Source organism: Rhinolophus sinicus, linkage group LG02 (genome assembly GCF_036562045.2).
Source record: "Rhinolophus sinicus isolate RSC01 linkage group LG02, ASM3656204v1, whole genome shotgun sequence".
In the NCBI taxonomy this organism is placed as follows: Eukaryota; Metazoa; Chordata; class Mammalia; order Chiroptera; family Rhinolophidae; genus Rhinolophus; species Rhinolophus sinicus.
This window is the reverse complement of record NC_133752.1, coordinates 94,105,254-94,124,108: the sequence shown is the minus strand read 5'-3', so window position 1 is coordinate 94,124,108 and position 18,855 is coordinate 94,105,254. Positions and strand designations below refer to the sequence as shown.

The window sequence follows — 18,855 nt, the reverse complement described above, 5'->3', positions numbered from 1 at the left end:
GAACGCTGGGCTGTGCCCCCTGCAACTAGCAATGGCAACTGGACCTGGAGCTGAGCTGCACCCTCCACAACTAAGACTGAAAGGACAACAACTTGACTTGGGGGGGAAAAAAAAGGCCTGAAAGTACACACTGTTCCCCAATAAAGTCCTGTTCCCCTTCCCCATTAAAACCTTAAAAAAAAAAAAATTTGAAATCTTAGAATTGGCTGCAGTAACACTCTCACACAGATGGAATAAATCAACAAGGTACCTCAAGTAAAAGATAACACTATATTGAATGGCACATTAGGTAACAGTAATCATCTAATATGCAAAAAGAAAATGAAATAATAATACATACGTACAAAATCAAGAAAAAAATGTATGAAAAAAGCAAACATTAAGGTTTTTAAAAATCTAACAACAAAAATCCTACCTTGGGGGAAGAAAATAATATGAGGAGGGGGGAGGAACAAATAATATTCTGTAACAGAATTATTTTTTTAAGAAAGGATGTATGATAACATACTTATCATATGACATATGATAACATGATATCATATGATAACATATAATATTACACAAAATAATAATTGATTCAAATTTAATGGAAACTTGATGTTTTAAAGAACATAAAAGGTCAGTAATTCTTAAATGACAAATCTATAAGAATTAAAATGTCATGTAAATGTTAGAATATTAAATATCTAGGTTAGCATAAAAATTAGTATATCTGAGCACATCTGTAGGTGTGACAGCCTTCAATGGAGTTGGACCAGGTGCTCAGAGTTGGTCATGTTCACCAATAAATAAAATTAGTACTTAAAAAAAAAGTTAATATAGTTTTGTTTTGTACACCTGTGGCCTTAATAACATTATTTTCATAATTGTAGTTTACCACAGTAATTATAACTTTTTCAAAAACTCTGGAATTTGACTGGGGCCTATAATGTGTTTTTTTTTTAAGGAGGGTGCAGCTCACAGTGGCCCACGCATGGATCAAACCAGCAACCTTGGTGTTATTAGCACCACGCTCTAACCAACTGAACTAACCAGCCACCTCTGATTTAAATTTTTTAATGTAAGCCTATAATAAAAAAATACAAAAAAATTCCTTTATACTTCCCAGTTTTAAAACAAAAACATTATATTCAAACATCAATGAGATAATATCCACTGTACCTTATTGTAACGATCATGTGGAACAGACTGTAAAACAATTGGTTCCATTGTAGAAACATTGGCAAACTGTACCTCTGGAATATATAGGGCACAAACCACATGAGCCCAACCTAAAAATAAATAAATAAAAATAATGTCATTTTTCCTACTGAATTAAGAAACTGTGGTACATTTACACAATGGAGTATTATGCAGCCATAAAGAAGAATCAAATCTTACTATCTGCAACAATATGGATGGACCTAGAGAACACTATGCTAAATGAAATAAGTCAGACAGACAAATACCATATGATCTCACTTATATGTGAAATCTAAAGAAAAGAATAAATAAACAAACTAATCAGAAACAGTCTCAGAGATACAGAGGAAAAAACTGAGGGTTGCTAGATGGGGTGGGGGGGATGATGGAGAAGGTGAGGGGATTAGAAAGCACAACCGGTAACCCCAAGATTGTCACAGGGATATGAAACTCAGTTTGGGGAATATAATCAATAATGTTGTAAAGATTTTGTAGGGTATCCGATGGACACCTGTCTTATTAGACTGACCACTTCAGGGATGGTGTAGATGCCTGATCACTGCGCTGCACAGCTGAAGCTGAAGCTGAATGACAATGAATGTCAACTATTATTTTATATATATATATAGTCACAAGAAGTGGAGTACAGCATTAGGAATAGAAACAGTAGAAATGTAATGGCTGTGTGCGATGCCAGAGGGGTAGGAGATTGGGGGAGGGGGGTTATCACTTTGTGAGTGATATAAATGATAAATATCTATTACATTGTTTTGTACATCTGAAACTAATAAAATAAAATTAAAATTAAAAAATAATGTCATTTTCCAGTTTTCAATTAAGCTTTTCCAAACATCAGTAAAATCATTAACTTTTCTAAAGAGATCCCTTAAATGTCTACCTAAGCAAATACACACCAAAAACTTTGACAAATTCTCATTATAGACTGAATAGTCAAACCACTACTGATAATGCACTCTTAATCATTTCTCTAGTTGTTATGCACAGAAACACAAATAAAGGGAAACATTTTAAAATTCAGATTCTGGCAAGGACTGACACTTCTTATAAATAATTCAGATCAACACTACTATGGGAAAAACCACTGTTAAAATAAAATGTTTTATAATGGAATACCTAAAATGAAAAAAGTTAATACTTAAATTTTAAATGTCAATATTTTTTTTACTTTTATATTATTGTCAATATTTTTAAATTGATATTTTTACTAGTTCTAAGATTCACTATCTTAGTATTTCAATATTTCACTTAAAATACATTAATAATTTATATGAAATGTTAACGCTTCTTTTAATTTTCAAAATGTGCCTAAAGATATCAAAGAGCTGAAGTGATAGTGAGGAATTACTGATTCAAAACTGGAAAAGGAAGAAAGTCCAGGGTGGTGAGTACAGCTTTTGGCCACTTCTGCCACCCAGGGGACATTTGCCTATTTCAGAGAAAGCAGCTGAAAAGGTGAAAGGTACTTTTAACAAACACAGAAGGCTAGAAGTATAGAGATGTTATGCCCACAGACAATCAAGGCAGAAGGGGAACTAGTAAACTCCTCATCCCCTTTTAGCTACAACACTGAAGGGCTGGCAAGCCAGGAGTAACAATAAACTAAAAATACGTACAGCCTCAAAGAGACTGCAGTTGGACTTTGATCATCTTAAACTCTGAAATCTGACTCATTTAATCCTAAATTACAAGTACCCCCAGGCACCAGACAGAAGTAAATATACATCCTTTATGAAGGAAAACAATGTCACCTTGGCTACAAATAATTTCTACTATTAGTTCATTATCAGTTTCAGCACACATTAAAAAGTATCACACACATTAGAATCAGGACAACGTGAATGAAAACCAACAGAAAAAAGCAAATAAAAACAGATCTATATTTTGGAGTTTCAGGCATAGGCATCCAAGTATGCCTAAGTATGCTTAAGAAAAGCAAGTATGCTTGTTACGGTATGTTCAAATATATATAACACAAAATTGAAAACTGTAAGAATAAACCAAATAAAACTGCAGAGGTAAAAAAAATTAAAAAAGAATCAACGGGTAGGATCAACAATGGTTTCGACATAGATTAAAACAGAATTAGAGGGCAACAACAAAATAGGTCAGGAGAAAATACCCAGAATGTTAGCACAAAATTCAAAAGTATGAAAATACAAAAAGAAGACAGGCGACATGAACAATATAAGCAAGCCTAACAAACAAGTCAGAGAAATACAAGAGAAATGGCACAAAAGCAACATCTGAAATGATAATACCTAAAAACTTCCAAAACAGAAGAAAGATGGCAAGTCATAGACTAAAAGAACCATAATAAATCCCAGGGTAAACAAAAATAAATCTACACTTAGGTACACTGGTACAACTACAGAAAACGAAAAGAAAAGAGATAAAAATCTTAAAACCACCCAAAGACAAGTTATCATCAAAAGAACAACTGGATAAATAAAGCCTCAAAATATCTTTAAGCAAACTTCCATTAAAGGGAGCACCAAACAATTTTCCTCAGGCAACAGAAAAAAATGAGCCAAGAAGAAAGTTCCAAGATGAAGAAGAAAAGGAAGCATGATAAGCACGTTGATACTTTCAATGGATACTGACTGGATAAAACAATACCTTCTTTCACTTAAAATACTTATGACCGCTTACATAAAAAGTTAAAATGTTGGCTGGAAAAATTTTCAATGTATATAAATTTAACACATATTAAACCTATAACAAAGACTGGGGAAAGAACAGATAAAAGACATCTATATGGTTTCAAGGTTTCTACATTTTGTGGTACACACAGTAGACTGAATTTATTGGTATAAAAATTATAATCCCAACAACTACATAAATATTAATATTTGTATATATGGGAAGATATAGCCAAAAAAGGTAACTTAATGCAATTAAATTTAAATGCAATACTAATTAATTGCATTATTAAACTGATTTAAATCAATGCTAAGAAATATTTATATAATCACAAAGAAAGAAAAGGAACAGAGGAACAATGGAACAATAAAGTAATATAATCAAGATTAAGAAGGAAATATAGGAGACTTCCACTTCTGGTCAAAATGAATTAAGAGGGACCAAATTTAGCCTCCTGCATGAAACAATGCATACCCTCTTCCCAATCCAAAAAAAATAGACAAAATAATTGAGACAATGGTTCTTAAGACCCTAGTATCATCAGATAATTAAGGACAGCAATCCCAAAGAGACAAGAAACAAAGGAGGAGAGCCCTTGGTTTCCCCAGCTTAATGTCCCGAGAGTTCTTCCAGGCCAAGGCACAGGCAGAGGATCTGAAGCCAAGCCCAGAACACTCCGAAAGTTAGGGAGATATGGTGAGACCAAGGCAGCTAAAATTGGCAGGACAAAATACAAGAAATGAAAGCTCTTCATAGAGACAACACCCACAGAAAGAGAGACGCAGAGAGCACCACTTGAGTATTAAGCAGAGAACATATGAATGAATAAATTGCATGAGGTTGGGAAAAGAATCATACAAAGGACTAGTGGGAACAGTATCCAGCAGGCACAAACGGCCAGGAACAGTGCCGGTTCCCCTAGCCAGACTGGAAAAACTTGTAACTCACTGGGCAGTGGGAAGAATACTCAGAAAGGTCTTGCCTCAGTAGGGGGGCATAATAACCCCTAGAACGAGCACTGCTCTGGAACCACCTAATAAATCATAAGGGCAGGACTTTAAATGATCAAACTGCTTCCAAGGAATATAACTACTTCAGAACAAAACTCAAGATTTTTTAGAAATGCAAAAGTATCCAGATTTATGTCAGCAAAAATGATGAAGTAGGCAGCTTCAAGGGCACATTTCACTACAAACATCAAAACATCAAGCAGGAATTGTCAAAACCAATTTTGTCAGGACTGTGGAAAAGAGTGAAAGGTTTGCAGCAACCAAGCAAATGCTACAAAAAAAGGCAACTTAAAAACAGTAGGAAAGCTTTGGGCATTTTTCACTTTCCCTTGACCCATGCCTACCTACCGGGGTTCAGTGGCAGTCCTGAAGACAACACCTTCAGTTCCAAGCATCAGAAGGAGCAGAGCAGACTTTATCTACAAAGAACTGTGTTCTAAAATACCTGCAGCTCCTAAAGAACTAACACAACAGCCTTACTCTTCTTCTAACAAGCTCACAACTTACTCAGGACAGAAAAGGGGTAAGGTTACTCCTAAAAGCACTGTCAGGTAGACAAAAACCCCACAGATGCCTGGGGCAAAAGAATATTGGTTCAAGCATACAATCGAGGGCCCAAAGCCTGAGAAAAATCAGAAAATCTGAGGACAAAGTTTCTCGGAGAAATTGGGGCATTAGAGAGCAACACAAGCCAAAAAGTGGAAACAACCCAAACATCCACTAACTGTAGAATAAACAAAATATGGTGTATCTACATGCTGGAATATCATTTAGCAATTACCACAAATGAAGAACTGATACATGCTACGTGAATGAATCTGGGAAAGAGTATGCAAAGTCAAACAAGCCAGTCACAAAAGACCACATATTATGATTCCATTTCTATGAAATGTCCAGAATAGGCAAATAGAGAGTAGGTTAATGGTTGCCTGGGGTAGAAGTGTTGAGGGGAAATGAGAAGTGAATGCTAATGGTTAATAGTGTGTCTTTTTGGCGTGATGAAAATGTTCGAAAAGTTCATTTGATGATGTTGCACAACTCTGTGAATACAGTCATGTGCCGCACAATGATGTTTTAATCAACAACGGACCACATATATGACAGTGGTCCTGTAAGATTATAATGAAGCAGAGAACTTCCTATCTCCTGGTGACATCAGAGCCGTCACGCAGCACTGCCTGTGCTGCCGTGTAAACAAACCTGCTGTGCTGCCAGTCATGCAAAGTGTTAACACAGACAATTAGTACAGTGCGCAATACTTAATAATGGAAATAAACGACTATTACTGGTTTATTATTTACTATACTATACTTTTTATCATTACAGTGCACTCTTTCTACTTATAAGAAAAACGTTGCTATGAAACAGTAGGATGTGGTACACTAGTGTCAGCCTCATACATTTTATGTTTATCAGGTCTCTTCATTGCGTCATCTTCTCTTGTGCTTGATTTAATCTTGTGTGGTTCTGTATAGTAACAGGCTGTACAGACTTGTAGCCCAGGAGCCATAGGCTATACTATGATTCCATTTCTATGAAATACACTCTATGATGTTCACACAATAAAAACGCCCAACAACACATTTCTCATAAGACATGGCAAGATTTAAGATATCTTCAATGATGGATATCTGACCCATAAAATATATGCCATGACTATGTTTTAAAACCCACTGAATTATATCATATAAATGGGTCAGTTGTATGGTATATGAATTAAGCTGTTATATAAAAAATGAACAATAAAAAACACTCAATTTTTTAAATGGGTAAAAGATTTGAACATATACATCACCAAAAAATATAAAATGGCAAATAAACACATGAAAAGGAGCTCAAATTTATCATTCATTAAAGAATAGCAAATTAAAACCACAAGGATACCACTATATACCTATTAGAATGGCAAAAACTAAAGAATAACCATACCAAGTGTTGAAGAGGATGTAGAGTAACTGGAACTCTAATGTACTGTTGTTGGTAATGTAAAATGTTACCACCACTTTGAAAATAGCTTGTCAGTTCCTTAGAGAATGAACCTGCACTTATTATAAATTAGCTGTTTTGTGCCTAAGTATATACCCAAGACAAATGAAAACCTATGGTCATACAAAGAGTGCACTTAATTGTTAATAGTAGCTTAATTCGTAACAGCTAAAAACTAGGAACAATTTATCAACAGGTAAGTGGATAAACTGCTACATCCATACAAAGAACAGTGAACAAAAAGAAATGAAGTATTGATATATATATATAACAAGAATGAACTCAAAATTCTGATAGAAATAAGCCAGACAAAAATAATGTGTGGATATACTATATGTGTGTCTAGAAACACATACATAATATACAGGTTCTATTTACATAAAACTCTTTAGAATGCACATTAATCTATAGTAATAGAAAGCAGATCAGTGGTTACTGGGACAAGACTGTGAAAAAGAAGAGGTGGAGTATGATCCAGCTAATGCTCCTTACCGTGTTTCCCCGAAAATAAGACCCAGCCGGACCATCAGCTCTAATGAGTCTTTTGGAGCAAAAATTAATGTAAGACCCCATCTTATATTATGTTATATACAACCCGATATTATACATTATATTATTATATTATATTATACTATAACCAGTCTTATGTTAAAATAAGACAAGGTCTTACATTAATTTTTGCTCCAAAAGACGCATTAGAGCTGATGGTCCGGCTAGGTCTTATTTTCAGGAAAACACGGTAGTATATACACATAGGAGCTGAAAAGTTACGTCCACACAAAAATCTGCACATAGATGTTTATAAATACCAGCTTTATTCATGACTGCCAAAACTTGGAAGCAACTGAGATGTCCTTCCACAGATGAATGGATAAACTGAGGTGCATCCAGACAAACAACAAATCAATGCTAACAATAAATGAGCTGTCAAGCCATAAAAAGACATGGAGGAAATTTTAAAGCATGTTACTAAGTGAAAGAAGTCAATCTGAAAAGTCAATCATACTATATGATTACAACTATATGACATTCTGGAAGATGCAAAACTAGGAAAACAGTAAAAAGATCAGTAATTGCCAGGGATAAGGGAGGAGTGAGGAATGAATAGACAGAGCACAGAGGATTTTTAGGGCAGTAAAAATACTTTGTATGATATTATAATAGTGGATAAATGTAATTATAATTTGTCCAAACACACAATCTACAACATCAAGAGAGAACACTAATGCAAATAATGGATTTTGGATGATAATGATGTGTCGTTACAAGTTCATCAATAGTAACAAATGTTCCAATCTGGTAAGGGATGCTGATAATGAGAGAGGCTGTGCCATGTGTGCAGACAAAGGATATATGGAAAATCTCTGTACCTTCTGTTCAATATTGCTGGGAACCTAAAACTGCTCTAAAAAAATAAAGTCTATTAAAAAGAAAAAAGTAATCCAAACGAAGGCAAGAATGAAGAGAAAAGGTATAAAGAACGGGATAAATAGAAAACATTTAGTAAAAATGGAAATTTTAAATCCAAACACACACACACACACCAAAATGTAAATGGACTAAAATTTACTTCAATTAAAGACAAAAACTTTTAAACTGGTTAAAAAGGCAACTATCTGCTGTTCACAAGAGAAAACCAAAACATGAGAATACGGGAAAAATTAAAACTAAAAGGAAGAAGATATGCCATTTGAAAACAAAAACTAATAGAAAGCTGAGATAGCTATGATACTATCAGTTGAAACATACTCTGAGGCAGAAAATAGTACCGGAGAAAAAGAGGGGTATTTCACTATGATAAAAAATCAATTCGCAAGGAAGAGAGATATAGTAATTCTAAATGTGTATGCACCTAATAACATCATCAGAATAGATAAGGCAAAAATTGAGACTACATGGGGTGGCCAGTTAGCTCAGTTGGTTAGAGCTCGATGCTCTTAACAACAGGGTTGCCAGTTCAATCCCCACATAGGCCACTGTGAGCTGTGCCCTCCACAACTAGATTGAAACAACTACTTGACTTGGAGTTGATGGGTCCTGGAAAAACACACTTAAATAAATGTTATAAAAAAAAACAAAAACAGACTACAAAATCACAATGAGAAATATTAACACACTTTCCTCAGTAAATGACAGAACAAGTATTCAACAAATCAGCAAGGATACAGAAAATGTTAATAACCCAAACATCAACTGCAACCTTATGGGTATATATGTAAAAACACTATACTCCAAGACTATAAAATTTTTAAAATTATTTTCCAATTACAGTTGACATACAACATTATATCAGTTTCAGGTAACATACTGATTAGACATTTACATACCTTATGAAGAGACTACAGACTATTTTAAGGCACTATAGAACCTCTTTAAAAACCAACCTCATCCTAGCCATAAACCAAGTCTCTTAATACACCCCACAGGACTGAAATCAAAGAGTGTGTGTTCTGACAAAAATGAAATTAAACTAGAAATTAATAAAAATCCCCATGTATTTGGAAATTAAGAAATAAACTTCTTAATTAACAATGGGTCAAAGTAGTAATTAGAAAGGAAATTACAAGAGTTTTAACTTAATTAAATGAAAATTAAATCTAACTTGTAGGATGAGCTAAATTTCTCCCTAGAAATACAGTTTTAAAAGCAGATATTAGAAAGACTGCAAATTGCATTACTCACGGTAGCCAAGACATGGAAACAACCTAAGTGTCCTTCAGTGGATGACTGGATAAAGATGTGGTACATATGCAACACTACTCAACCATGAGAAAGGATGAAATACTGCCATTTGCGACAACCTGGATGGAACTTGAGAGTATCATTCTAAGTGAAATAAGTCAGATGAAAAAGGACAAGAACCATATGATTTCACTCATATATGGGATATAAAACTGAAAGCAACAAACAAAGCAAATAAACTCATAGACAACAGTATGGTGGTTACCAGAGGAGAAGGGGATTGGAGGAGGATGGAGAGGGTAAAGAGGGCCAAATACATGGTGACAGAAAGAGACTAGACTTTGGGTGGTGAGCACACAATGCAATATACAAATGATGTAGTATAGAATTGTACACTTATACAATGTATTAACCAATATCATCCCCATAAATTTAATTCAAACTGATTAATTAATTAAATTTTAAAATGGGAAGACTTGCCACTCCAGTGAAGCATAAGTGCTGAAGGAGGGCCCAGCATTTGATTATAAGAACCCATGGAGAACTGACAGGTCTGGAAAAATAAAGGCCATTTGGGGAAATGCAAAAAAAAAAAAAAAAAAAAAAGAGACTACAAATTAATGAGCTAAATATGTTTCTATCTTAAAATTTTAGAATATAGCTAAATAAACACCCCCCAAAAAAGTAGAAGGAAATAAAAATATTTGCAAATACTAACAAGAAGCAACAAAGCCAAATGGGTAAACCCATTGCTAGACAAACTTAGGAAAAAAGAGATGACCCAAATAGCCAAGGTCATTTCAAACTCTACAAATACTTAACAGATTAAGAATGAAGAACTTTTTGCCAATAAATTTTAAAAGTTAGATGAAATGGATGAATTCCCCAAAACTACAACTTACAAAAACTAACCACAATAAAAAAAAATGTTAAATAGCCCTTTAATCACTAAAGAAAATAAATGCATAATTATAATCTTTGGAAAACTCTAGACACAGGTTTACTAGAGAATGGTAACAAACACTTAAGGATAAAATAATGCCCTCAGTATCCACAGGTTTTGCATCCACAAATTCAACTAACCTCACATTGAAAACAGTAGTTTCCATTCTTGAATGCGGAGGGCCAACTGTATGTATTTTTCTGCACCTTTTATATAAGGGACTTGAGCATCCTCAGATTTTGGTATCTGCAGGAGGTTCTGGAACCAATCCCCTGCAGATTCAGAGGGATGACTATATCTCCATTACAGATTTTTCTTGTTTGTTTGTTTTTCAATTTATTGGGGTGACCATTGTTAGTAAAATTACATAGATTTCAGGTGAAATTCTTTTTTAAAAAAAGAACAAACTATTATCAAGATAGGAATAGAAGATAATTTCCTTAATCTGTTATAGTTACCCCCAAAAATTACTAAACAGAAGCAAACAAAAAACCAAAACAAACAAAAACTATAGCTATTTACATAACTAATGGTGAAATGCTCAACAAAATCCTTGTGAAGTGGAGAATAAGAAAAGAGTGTCTGCTGTCACCATTTCTAATTCAAAGTTGTGCTGTATGTAAGTCCTGACCAATGTAGTAAGGCAAAAAATAGGGCACATAAATTGATTTTTACTGTGATTTTTTTTTTAAAGCACATAACAGAAAATTCAGCACCTTAACCATTTTTAACTGTACAGTTCACTCTAGGGTTTGCTATGCATCCTCTTCTGTATCTTTCTCCACAATACTATATATGATATACTATGTATTTTACTTACCTATCTCATTTACTGTTTATCTTTCCTCACCATAATGTAAGCCCCATGGGCACAGACTTTTTATCTGTTTTGTTCATTGTTGTATCTAGAACACTGCCTACACATAGAAGGCACACAATATATGTACTGATGAAAGAATGTCTATTTTCCCACAGCTAATCTATAAATTTAAGACAATAATAAAAACAAAACAACCTGATAACATCATCAGCAATGTCATGTGGATTTTCTGTACCCCCGATGTGAGTGATGAGAAGAGGACTTAACCTTTGCAGCATTCTTTCCCAAAACCCATAAACCCAATCTAATCTTGAGAAAAACATCAGACAAACCCAGATTCAATAGGTAACTGGCCAGTATTCCTCAAGATTGTCAAGGTCATTTTAAGAAAAGACTGAGAATCTGTTTGTTATAGATCAGAGGAGACAGGAGACATGGCAACTAAATGCAAAAAAAATAATTAATAAAAAAATTGGGTGAAAAAACATTTTTTTAAGTGTAGAATTCAGTTAGTAGTAATGTACCAATATCAGTTTCTTAGGTTTTTGTTTTGTTGTTTTGTTTTGTTAGTTTCAGGTGTACAAAACAATGTAATAGTTAGAAATGTATACCCCTCACAAAGTGATAACCCCCCCTGTTTCTTAGTGTCAACAGATGTACCGCACTAATGTAAAAAGTTAATAATGGGGGCTGGCCTGGTGGCTTAGGCAGTTGGAGCTCCATGCTCCTAACTCTGAAGGCTGCCGGTTCGATTCCCACATGGGCCAGCGGGCTCTCAATCACAAGGTTGCCGGTTCGACTCCCGCAAGAGACGGTGGGCTGTGCCCCCTGCAACTAGCAACGGCAACTGGACCTGGAGCTGAACGGCACCCTCCACAACTAAGATTGAAAGGACACTTGACTTGGGGAAAAAAAAGCCTGGAAGTACACACTGTTCCCCAATAAAGTCCTGTTCCCCTTCCCCAATAAAATCTTAAAAAAACAAAAAAAAGTTAATAATGGGAAAAACTAGGTGAAGGTTATAACTGGAACTCTGTATGATCTTTGCAACTTTTCTATAAATCTAAAATTATTCCAAAACAAAGTTAATTAAAACAAATTAAACTGATCTAAAAGTTTCTAAGGAAAAATTAAACAAGTAGAAGCAAGACCACCAATAGCACTTAAATTTTTTTTTAATTAAAAAAACAAGGAGGGAGGAGAAGAGGCGAAAGAGACAGAAAGAAGATAATAATAAAGACGGACTATCCCTGTAAGACATCAGAAAATTTAGATAATTAAAACAGTGGTACTGGGCCATGAAAAAACATAATGAACAGAATAAAAAGTCCAAAATTAAAACTAAATCACAAGTTAGTATACAATTTAGTATACAAAAGGTGTCCTTTGAAGTCAACAGGGAAAAACAGATTATTCAAAATAGGTATTTGGGACAAACAGTCATCTCGAAGAAAAATAAATAGCTTCATACCTCATACGTTATGTTAAATTCTGGATGGATCAATAATCTAAATATCTTTTTAAATCACCTACTAGAAGAAACCTTATGAAAATTTTTAAATAATCCTGATGTAGAAATAGCCCTTCTAAGTACGCTACAAAATCAGGAATATTTTTAAAGTTAATGAACATGATTACATAAATGTAATTTTTTTATTTTTAAAGGAGGGCGCAGCTCACAGTGGCCCATGCAGGGATGGAACCAACAACCTTGGTGCTATTAGCACCGCGCTCTAACCAACTGAGCTAACCAGCCACCCCATAAATGTTATTTTCTGTATGACCAAAAGCAAAATCAAAACATAAACAACCATCTGGGACGAAAAAATTCTTCAATTCATACCACAAAGGACTAATTTTGCCAATACATCAAGAACTCTTATATAAGAATCCAAGAAAGTGTGTGCCACGTGGAATGTACAATGCAAAAAATGAGGTAAGAATATGAATGAATACTTCACATAAAGGAAATACAAACAGCTTTGAAGCATATGAAAAGTTGCTCAACTTCTCTCATAAGAGAAATGCAAAATTAAAGCTGCATTGACATAATTTTTACCTACCAGACTGGCAAATTTGCAAGATTTTTAATATTGATGGATAGAAAAGGGTTAAGAGCTGGAGGTTAGGTTCTTGAGGAAAATATCTGATAGTTTAACTTCTTGCAACATCAACCCTGAAAATAGATGAGGGTCCTGTAGGGTCTCCAATGTATTAATAACTTATCCAAGAATGCTCTTTAGCCTGCTGTACTTGGTTGTTAGGAGTGTACACTGCATGATTTATAATTTATGGTCTACCACTACATTAAAATAGAAGAGCTAGTCAGTTACAAATACTGAGGCTATGTGGCCAGTAACCTGAGCATCCCCAAACCTGACAGCTTCCTTCCCTGTGCCCATGCTTGTTGACCTTACAACAAAAATGCTGGAAACATCAACCCTGACTCAGAGTTTAGAGGCCTCTGTAATACTGCAACTGAATATGCCTTCCTTTATAAGTATATTTGGTATTGGAAAAGCCAATTGTGACTTGTGAGTTTGACTGATGCTCTAAAACTGAAATCCACTCAGGTGGTCATGCAACTATGCTGAGGAAAGTCTGATGAAAACAGGTTCTTCTCATGTACTGTGAATAAAGTGTGAATTAGTACAATCTCAATAGAGAGAAATTTGGCTGAAATTACGGATTTCAGAATTTACAGTGAAAATCCACTGAAATTACAGGTGCATGCACCCTAAAGCCCAGCAACTCCACTTCTAGGAATTGTGGCCAACAGCTAATCACCCACATATTTATGATTACATTGTACAAAGTTATTCACTATTTTAAAAAAAAGACTAATAACTAAATGTCTATCAATAAGAGACTGGTTAAATTATGGTTAATTTATACAATTAAATATGCAGATGTATATAAACAAAAGAGAGAATTATTTATTACTTCTATGGAATGATCTCCAAGATGCATTATTAAATGAAGAAGCGATTCATAAAACACTATATCCTACATTTGTGTAAACAAATGTTTACATATGCAGAAAATAACTGTGTATATAGACATCAAGAATGTGGTAGGTTCCCAGAAGGAAACTACATGACAAAAAGGCAGGAATGGTTAAGAGCCAAAAGCTGGTATTATACCCAATTTCCTGACATATACATAATTCAGCTGTCTCACCATGATCTTAAACTCAACACATGAAAAGTGCATCTCTACATTCTTTATACTCCTAAACAACTCTCCACCCAACATTCTCTAACTCAGGTTAAGACCATCTACATTCAGCTGTCCACACAGAAATCTGAGCAACTCCTCTACCTCACCTCAGTCCACATGCATTGTTAATACAACACTACTGTAGATATCTATGATTTAAGTATGTTCAGTATACAGTCCCTCTTCTCACTAGAACACCACTTGAAAAGACACTCTTAGTTTCTGAGTCTAGTCACTCCAAAGTTCTCGCTATTCAATTTTCCTTTTAAGTCTGTGAGTGATGTCATAGCCTTTCATATATTCTTTTTGCTTAAGTTGTCCAGAATCTATTTGTTACTGGCAACCACAATAATATACTACTATTTTGAAAACCAGTAAATAAAGATTAAGAATGAAGCATTTAGAGTGATGGCAGCTCCAAGGGCCTGTACTGTCACAGAAACACTGGAAAATGGAGCAGAAAAATATAAGAATCTACTTTGTCAGAACTCTGGAAAAGTCAAAAGTTTACACAACCAAGTGAGCACTCAATAAAAAAAGAGGCAACTTAAAACCAGCAAGAGTTTTGCGTCATTTTTACTTGCCTTTGTCCCACCCCTCCTCAGTTTGACAACAGCCATAAAGACAGCATCCCCTGTTCCTAGTGTGGAACTCTGGTCCCTGGTTCCAGAAAGGGGACATACAGCAGAGCTTGTTTTCAAAGAACTGTGTTTTTAAGTTTTGACTTAACTAGGGGGAGGGGAAAGAGAGAAAACCTGAAAGATTGAGTCAAAGGAATTTGCCTTTGTTTCCCTAACTTGGGTCTTTCTCAGGGTATTATAAGTTTTAGATGTTAATTGCTATTCCCAGGATAACTACTAAAAAAAAATATGAAAAATGAAATAAGAATCAAAATCTGTTATAAAGGACAAAGAAGAACATTATGTGTCCAAAAAACAGGTCAAAACATTAAGAAGATATAAAGATCTAGGCACCAAATATCAGAGCTGCAAAATACATAAACAAAACTGAAGGGAGAAATAGACAATTCTTCAGTAATAGTTTAAACTTCAATACCCAAATTTCAATAATGGATAGAACTTAGAAAATCAGTAAAGAAATAGAGGAATTGAATAACACACAAACCATCTAGACCTAACAAGATATCTAAACAGTACTAAAAACAGCAAAATATACATTCTTCTCCAATACACATTCTCCAAAATATATCATAGCGTTAGGCCACAAAATATATGTCAATAAATTTTAAAAGATCTGAAATCAGATCTTATCCAATCACAAAGGAATGAAACTAGAAATCAACAACAGAAGGAAAACTGGAAAATGCACAAATATATGGAAATTAAACGACACATTCTTACATAACCAGAGTCAAAGAAGAAACCACATGGAAACTGGAAAATACTTTAAGATATTTGGTAAAAAAACAAACACACAACACACCAAATCTCATGTGATACAGAAAGTAGCACTCAGAGGTAAATTCATATCTGTAAACACCTATGTAGAAAAAGAAGAAAGATTCTTGGGCGGATGGGGTGAGGTAGGATAGATTGATAAGTGAAAGCTTAAAAATACAGGGTTTCTTTCTGAAGTGATAAAAATGTTCTAAAATTGATAGTGGTGGTAGCACATATTTGTAAATATGGAAAAATATATATTGTACACTTTAACTGAGTAAAATATATGGTATATGAACTATATCCCAAGAAAGCTGTTTAAAAAAAAAGATCTCAAATCAATAACTATATACCTCCCTTAAAGAGCTAGAAAAAAAGCAAACTAAACCCAAAGCCCAAAGAGGGAAGGAAAGATTAAAGATTACAGTGGTAATTAAATAGAGAATAGAAAAATGGGGACAATCAAAACCAAAAGTTCTTTGAAAATATCAACAAAACTTTTAAATTGACTAAGGGGGGAAAAAACCTCAAATTACTAAAATCAGAAATGAAAATGGGGACATTAGCCCTGGACCTTACAAAAAGAAAAAGAATTATGAGACAATACTATGAACAACTGTATGCCAACAAATTAGATAACCTATATGAAATGAACAAATTCCTAGAAATACACAAACTAACAAAAGTGACTTAAAAAATCTGAACAGATTTACAACAAGATATTGAATCAATCAGTAAACCAAAAAAAGAAAAATCTCCCAATAAAGAAGATCCTTGGACCAGATGCCTTCCTTCACAAGTATTAGGTTGGTGCAAAAGTGATTGCGGTTTTTGCAATTTTTAACCTTTTAAACCACAATTACTTTTGCACCAACCTAATAAATTGTACCAAATATTAATGACACATTAACTAACACAAACCCTTCTCAAACTCTTCCAAAAAACTGAAGAACAGTTCCTAAATCATTCTGTGAGGTCAGCTTCATATCTAATTCCCTCAAGCCAGACAAAATATAAAACAAAATTATACACTAATATCCCTTATGAATATAAATATAAAAATTCTCAACAAAATACTAGTGTGTTAGTGTCCTACAGCAGCTGTAAAAATTACAACAAATTTGGGAGCTTAAGAAAGCAAATTCATCAAATATATGGTGATGGAAGGAGAACTGACTCTGGGTGATGAACACACAATGGGATTTATAGATGATGTAATACAGAATTGTACACCTGAAATCTATGTAATTTTACTAACAATTGTCACCCCAATAAATTTAATTTTAAAAAAAATAAAAAAATAAAAAGTAAGAAAGCAAATTGATTCACTGACAGTTCTGCAGGCCAGAAGTCCAAAATCAACACGCTTCGCTCCTAACTTCTGGTTGCTCTGGCAAGCCTCGGCATTTTCTTGGTTTACATGACTCCAATCTCCATCTCAGTCTTCACACGGGTCTTCACATGACCACCTCCCCGTCTTTTACAAGGACATCTGTCACTGGATTTAGTGTCTACACTAGGCCAGGATGATCTCATTTGAGATCTTTACCTTAATTACATCTGCATTGACCCTTATTCAAAATATGGTCATATTGTAAGATTCTGAATGGACAAACCTTTTGGGGGACATCATTCAACCTATAACAATTATTAAATGAATACAGAGGCCTATTAAAAGGATTATACACTACGATCAAAGGGGATTTATGCCAGGAATGAAAGGGGCTTCAACATAAGAAAATCAATCAATATAATATTACTACATTAATAGAACAAAGGACAAAATCACATGACAATCTCAATACAGAAAGAGCATCTGACAAAATTCAACACCTTTTCATGATAAAAAAACATTCAACAAAGTAGGAAAAAAGGGAACTTCCTTAACAAGATAAAGGGAATTTATAGAAAACCCAGCAGCAACATCTAACTCGATAAAAGACTGCAAGTTTCCCCCTAACATCAGAAGGGCGATGAGGCTGTGTGCTACTGCCAATTCTATACAACGCCGGCCTGGAGTATCTACTAGAGCAAAGAGGCATTCAAGTTGGAAAGGATTAAGTAAAACTATCATTATTCACAGTTGACATCTTTTATATTGAAAACCCTACAGAACATACAGGAAATTATTAGAATAAACGAATTCAGCAAAGTTGTAAGGTACATGATCAACACACACAAATCAGTTGTTATTTCTATATATTAGCAATAAACAATTCAAAGAGAAAACTACAAAAAGAGCCCATTTGCGCCTAAAAGAATAAAATACCCAGGAGAAATTTAACCAAGGAAGTGAAAGACTTGTACACTGAAAACTTTAAAACAGTGCTGAAAGAAATTAAAAACACAAATAAATGGAAAAATATTCCATGTTCATACAATCAAATACTTAATATTAAGATAGCAGTACTACCCAAAGCAATCTACAGATTCAATGAAGCCCCTTATCAAAATTTCACTTGCTTTTTCTGCAATCCGCAAATTCTTTTTTGCAATAAAACCCGAATAACCGAAGCAATATGGAAAAAGATGAATAAAAACAACCAGCACAGCCAACTTTATTTGTGGAACAAGGAAAATAAAGGCTTACTTCTCTTTTTTTTTTAAAAAAAAAAAAAAGAAGAAGAAAATTGGAACACTCACACTTCCTAATTTCAAAACTTGAAATGCAGATGTAATTAAGGTAAAGTGTGCACTGCATAAGAATAGACATAAAGACCAATGTAATAGAGTCCAGAAATAAACCAAGTATCTATGACCAACTGATTTGCAACAAGGGTACCACCAGTACCACGCGATGGGGAAAGAATGGTCTCTTAAACAAATGGTGCTAGGACATCTGGATATCACAAGCAAAAAAATGAAGTTGGACCCCTAACTCATCACATACAAAAATTAACTCAAAATGATTGACAACTTCACCCCAATAAATTAAAAAAAAATTATTGACAA

General features: G+C 34.2%; 1 protein-coding gene across 21 annotated transcripts in view; it reads right to left on the bottom strand.

Annotated features, from left to right (window-relative positions):
• MLLT10 (MLLT10 histone lysine methyltransferase DOT1L cofactor) overlaps window positions 1-18,855 on the bottom strand; it is a 198,267-nt gene that overhangs the window by 128,083 nt on the left and 51,329 nt on the right. For 19 of the 21 annotated variants that reach the window (XM_074324864.1, XM_074324863.1, XM_019755986.2 and 16 more), the window contains one exon: window positions 1,162-1,271. The exons of the other annotated variants lie outside the window; for them this stretch is intronic. In XM_074324864.1, coding sequence (XP_074180965.1) covers window positions 1,162-1,271 — 110 coding nt within the window. The remainder of the gene's footprint in view (window positions 1-1,161; window positions 1,272-18,855) is intronic. 21 annotated transcript variants of the gene reach the window in all.